Here is a 6,183-nt window from a genome sequence, read left to right on the forward strand (position 1 = left end):
AAATGTTTTGTGATTAATCTTATCACTGACAAGATTGTTTTGCAGGGAAAAAGAGTTAACAATATTTACATTGTAGATTTGTCCACTCTTTCAGAAAATGAACTCACTTGCTTGAGCGTGTTGGACAATGATCCCCTCCTGTGGCACAAAAGACTTGGTCATGCAAGTCTAAATCAACTCAACAAATTAGTCTCCAAGGACCTGGTGATAGGGTTACCTAACATCAAGTTCAAGGAAGACAAAGTTTGTGAGGCTTGTGCAAGGGGGAAGCAGGTAAGATCCTCTTTTAAAAGCAAGAAAGTGGTAAGCACGACCAGGATGATGGAACTGGTTCATATGGATCTCTGTGGTCCAATGAGAACATTGAGCAGAGGTGGTAAGAAATATGTGATGGTACTTGTTGATGATTACTCTAGGTTTACTTGGGTATTGTTTTTAACATCTAAGGATGAAGCATTTGACATGTTTTCTGCCTTTGTTAGAAAACTCAGAAATAACTAGGTTATCAACTTGCATCAATTAGGTCTGATCATGGAACTGAATTTGAAAATGTTAGGTTTGCTGAATTTTGTGATGAGCATGGTATAGATCATAATTTCTCTGCACCTAGGACTCCTCAACAAAATGGAGTAGTTGAAAGAAAGAATATGACTCTTGAAGATATGGCTAGGACTATGCTTCTTTCTAGTAAACTGCCCCATAGCTTCTGGGCAGAGGCTGTAAATACTGTATGTTACATCATTAATAGGTGTATGACTAGACCTCTTGTAGAGAAGACTCCCTATGAGTTACTTAAAGGGAGAAAACCAAATATATGCCATCTTAGGGCATTTGGATGCAAGTGTTTTGTGCACAATAATGGAAAGGACTCCCTAGGTAAGTTTACTTCCAGAAGTGATGAGGGAGTATTCTTGGGATATGCTTCACATAGCAAAGCTTATAAAGTGTACAACAACAGAACTTTGTGTGTAGAAGAAAGTGTACATGTAGTTTTTGATGAAACTAACATTCTTTCTGAGAGTCAGGAACATGAAGATGAAGCTATTGGGCTGGTAAAAGAATTGAGTGAAGCTGCAGCTGAAGATGGACTAGTTGATGGAACAGGTTCTTCCATCCGGGGCAACCTGACAGGGGGAACTGGATAAAGAAGAAGTGAATCTAATTCCAAAATGGAACCTGTTCATGAGCCTGTTCCTCAGCAACAGAACATGGGAGAAACTCCAAACAGAAATCAGTTGGTTGTGAAACCTTACAAGTATCAAATTTCTCATCCCATTGAGAACATCCTTACTGATCCAACTTTTGGAGTTAAAACTAGATTTCAATTAAAGAATCTGTGTGCTTTTGATGCATTCTTATCTCGTATTAAACCTAAAAGTGTTGCTGAAGCTTTGCAGGATGCAGACTGGATGAATGCAATGCAAGATGAACTAAATCAGTTTGAAAGAAGTCAAGTGTGGCATCTGGTCACAAGACCCAAGGACATATCAGTCATTGGCATAAATGGGTTTTCAGAAACAAGCTTGATGAAGATGGAACGGTTACAAGGAACAAGGCAAGGTTGGTGGTCCAATGTTATAGCCAAGAGGAAGGCATAGATTATGATGAGACCTTTGCTCTAGTTGCAAGACTGGAGGCAATAAGACTCCTCATAGCTTTGCAGCTCACATGGAATTTACTCTTCACCAAATGGACGCGAAGAGTGCCTTCCTTAATAGCTACTTAAAAGAAGAAGTCTTTGTCAAACAACCTCCAGGGTTTGGAAGTAAAGAGTGTCTAGATCATGCATACAAACTGGACAAGGCCCTATATGGACTGAAGCAGGCTCCTAGAGCATGGTATGAACACCTATCCAAATTCCTGCTTGAACATGGATATAAAAGAGGTAAGATTGACAGCACTCTATTCTTGAGGGAAAAAGGTAAGGATCTACTAGTAGAACAAATATATGTTGATAACATAATTTTTGGGGCAACCAGTGAAAAACTTAGTAAGGAATTTGCTAAATTAATGGGGAGTGAATTTGAAATGAGTATGATGGGTGAACTTAACTTTTTCTTAGGCTTACAGATCAAACAAAACCCAAATGGAACCATGATCCATCAGCAGAAATATGCAAAAGAGTTGATTAAAAAGTTTAAAATGGATGAATCAAAGGAAATAGACACACCCATTGCAACAGCTACAAAATTAGACATAGATGAACCTGGTTCATCTGTTGATCAGAAGTTATATAGGGGTATGATTGGTTCACTTTTGTATCTTACTGCTAGCAGACCTGACATTGTTTTCAGTGTAGGACTTTGTGCTCGTTTTCAGGCAAATCCTAAGGAATCCCACTTGACTGCTGTCAAGAGGATACTGAGATATTTGAAAGGCACTACTGACCTTTGCCTTTGGTACACTAAAGGTAGTAACTTTAATATAGTAGGATATGTTGATGCTGACTATGCAGGTTTCCTTATGGATAGGAAAATCACCTCAGGTATGGCTCATTTTCTTGGTTCATGTCTGATATCATGGGCCACTAAAAAGCAGAATTCAATGGCTCTATCCACTGCTGAGGCTAAATATGTTGCTGCTGCCTCTTATTGTGCTCAACTGCTGTGGATCAAACAACAGCTGATGGATTTTGGCATTGAAGTTGGTTGCATCCCTATCTTTTGTGATAACACTAGTGCTATTAGTATGACTAAGAACCCAGTTCATCATAAGAGGACTAAGCACATAGATGTTAGACATCACTTCTTAAGGGACAACTATGAGAAAGGATTGATTACTATAGAATTCTGTGCTACTGATAAGCAAATTGCTGACATCTTGACTAAAGCACTGAGTAGAGAAAGCTTTGAAAGGAACATGTTAGAATTAGGGATGATTAAGATCACCTAATGGGACTAGCTCAGAATGCACAATGAAAGAAAAAGAAAAATTGTTTTTGACTAGGAAATCTGGAACTTGTGTAAATATCTAGATTAATTTTTACTCAGTTTCATACAGTAAATAGTATACTCCTGTGACATGTGTTGATATGACTCACTGATCTCTAACAAATTTTTCTCTATTTTGTTAAATTGAGGCATGATCAAGAGAATTCTAAATGTAGAACCTGGTTCATCAGTACTGGTAATCTGAATAACGAGGTATGTTTTCTATACTCTGCACAATTAAAAATATAAATATTTAAACCATGAGCAGAGTCTTATCTATGTTCAAAAACATCAAAACATCCTATCCGTTTATTTTTTGAACCAGTTCCGTCTCTACTTGAGTTCTCACCACATAAAATGCCTAAAATCTAGGGAAGCTTAACCGTTCATTCAACCTGAAATTTCAGGTTGATTAGAACTCTAATTGACTGCTAAAAGCTACCGTTAGTCATTAAATAGGTTTCTTTCTTTAAATACTCATCATCACCCTTTTCCACCCTCATTATTTCAAACCGTCAAAAATCTATTTCACTCTCAATTGTTCTCTCTTCCAAAAGCCTAACTCACAAACTCTCTCAAGAAATTAGTTACAATGTCGAACCCTCAAGGTAACCCAGGCACTCCTCCACAACCTACTCCCTCTGATTCATCCACACCTCCTCCACCCAGCACAACCCCTCAACCTAGGAGAAGGCGAGTAAAAATGCTTGCTCGTAAAACAGTGGCAACTGGTGCTCTTTCAAAGAAATTGAACAAGAAATTGAAGTCAAGCTAAGCCCAAGATTCTGAGAACTCAGACGATTCGTTCAAATCTGCGAGTGAGGGGGAAGGAACTGGGTCTTCTGACTCTGAGAAGGCTCAAAACTCCCCTTCTGAGGTACATTCTGCTTTGGCTGAAAATTTAGAAAATAGGTTTGTTTTGGTTGGGTCTGTCAGGAATGTGGAATTGCCTGAATTGGGAAGAAGAGGAGGTAAAAATAAAAATGAAAAAGAAAGACAGAGAGAGAGAGAGAGAGAGAGAGAGAGAGAGAGAGAGAGAGAGAGAGAGAGAGGGTGTATGTAGTGATGTGAGGGGAAAAGGGAAAGGAGTGGCTGGTTCTTCACCCACTTCTGAATTGATGTTACCAACTATATGTGGGGTTGATCATGCAACTACGGAAGAAAGTGGCAAGAAGTCAGGGGGAAGTGGTTCAGGGGAGGCTGTTGAAGGTTTGGTTAATCTATGTTCACAGGCAGATGAACCTGGTTCATCTGTTGAGGAGACCATACCAGACCTTCTGAAGAAAGTGGGTGCTAGCTATGATCCAAAAAAAAGGAGAACCCCAACACCAAATGCCCCCAGCACTACAAAACTTTCGAAGAAAAGAAAGGCTTCTTCCCCAACAACTGCTGAAATTCCCTTGCCAAAGGGGAGAGCCACAAGAAGTATGGTAAAACAGAGTGAGAGTGAGTTACAAAAGGCTTTGGCTGAAGTCAAGAAGAAGAGGATGGATAAAGGAAAAGCTAAGGTTGCAGAGCCTTCTGAGGCTGTTGATATTGAGGAGATGGAACAGGTCCATCAGGAGGAACATACAGCTGTGGAGGTTCAGACCCCCAAGCCCAAAAAGACCAAGACTTCTTCCAAGAAGTCTTCATCTGTGTCTAAGGCTGCTGAACATTCATTGGCCAAGAGGACAAGGTCTACAATGAAAAACAAACAAGTTAGAATTACTGAAGATGAGGAATGGAGTGGTGAGAAGAGAGTGAGTATAGTGGTGAACAAGACAAGATGGCCAAGTTTGCAAAATGAAAATTTTTGAAGGGAAGATTGCTGAAAGACTTGGTGGAACCAGGAATGGTTTGTTTGGTTGATGCACTAGCTGTTCAGGGCTGGAAGGACATGGTCCTTCAGATGGATGGAAGGCTAGCCAGGAATGAGATCATTGAATTCATGGAAAATGCAGAAGTCAAGGATGGCAGAGTCACCGGCCAAGTGAAAGGAGTTCAAGTGACCTTCGATGCAGAGAAGCTGGGAGAGATTCTTGACATCCCTGCTGAGGGATATGATGACTACACTAGGCAAAGATGGCCAAGTCTGGATTCCCTTCCTCCTGCCCTTAAAATCACTAGGAGATTCTGTGATTTTGAAGAAGTGAATGAGGCCAAGTTTGTGAACAAGAGTGAAATGAAGCCACAACATAAAGTCCTCTTTGCGTTTGTCAACAAGTACCTACTGCCTAGGCAAGAAAAAAGGCACATTGCTAACTATATGGACTTAGTTCTGATGGAGTGCCTTGAAAGTGGAAGGCAAATCAACTGGCCTGCATTCATCATCAAGCTACTGGAAAGGGTTATAAATGGCTCCAAGGCCCAAGCCACCCCCTATGGATTTATTCTGACTACTATTCTGGATCGGTGCAAGGTGCCTCTGAAGAAGTGGGAAATGGCCACAAGCAAGGACCATTTTGGCATTAATACTCTGATTGCTTGTGACTATCTAGTCAATGCTATTACCAATGAACCAGGTTCATCCAAGAAGACACCTGTCAACAGTAAAGTCAGGGCTCTAGTTCAGGAAAGCGGGGCCAAGGATGCTGAGATAGCTAGGCTGAAGGCTCGTTTAGCAGAGGTTGAATATGAGAGGGATGCTCTCAGAACTGAGCTCACCAAGGAAAATGAGAAGAATGATGGGATTCTTCAAAATATGCTGAACCTTCTCCAAGCCCAAAACCAACCCTCTAGCTCCCCCAAGCCTTAGGACTTCTAGCCTTCATCTCCTGAACCTGTTTAGTACCACCGGCGACCCAGATTAGGGATTTCTCTTTCTTTTTGCTCATGTTTTGAATATTTTTGCTTTCTGTTTGTGGATTGTGGTACAACATATCTTCTATCAATGATATCTACTATTTTTGCTCTTGTTGACTGTTAATATTTCCTTGATAGTTAAAATATGTTTGCCTAATTACTGATGATTGATCCATGATTGCACTTGCAGTTGCCCCAGTGGCCATGAATAATTGTTAAAATTCTGGGACTCACACTTTGTTTAGGCAACTTTTCGATGATGCGAAAAGGGGGAAGAGATATTGTGCTTTGTATATTCTGAATAAGTGATGTTTATAATCTAATGAACCTGGTCTTTGATGATAAGTAAATTGTTCTAACTTTGTATTGATGAATAAGTCGAGCTCTGACAGGGCCTAAGTGAATGAGAAGCACAGAGTTTGTCATCATCAAAAAGGGGGAATTTGTTGGCCCAAGTAAAGGTGAAGTT

At 40.2% G+C, this 6,183-nt stretch overlaps 1 protein-coding gene across 1 annotated transcript; it reads left to right on the plus strand.

The window, feature by feature from the left end:
- On the plus strand, window positions 3,523-5,885 carry LOC109237476. Its single transcript, XM_019403790.1, has 6 exons — window positions 3,523-3,661; window positions 3,728-3,901; window positions 4,092-4,513; window positions 4,601-4,672; window positions 4,822-4,917; window positions 5,853-5,885. The coding sequence occupies exons 1-6, from the start codon at window positions 3,523-3,525 to the stop codon at window positions 5,883-5,885; spliced, it is 936 nt and encodes a 311-aa protein (XP_019259335.1).

The sequence above is a fragment of the Nicotiana attenuata genome, chromosome 1 (assembly GCF_001879085.1).
Source record: "Nicotiana attenuata strain UT chromosome 1, NIATTr2, whole genome shotgun sequence".
NCBI classification, from domain to species: Eukaryota; Viridiplantae; Streptophyta; class Magnoliopsida; order Solanales; family Solanaceae; genus Nicotiana; species Nicotiana attenuata.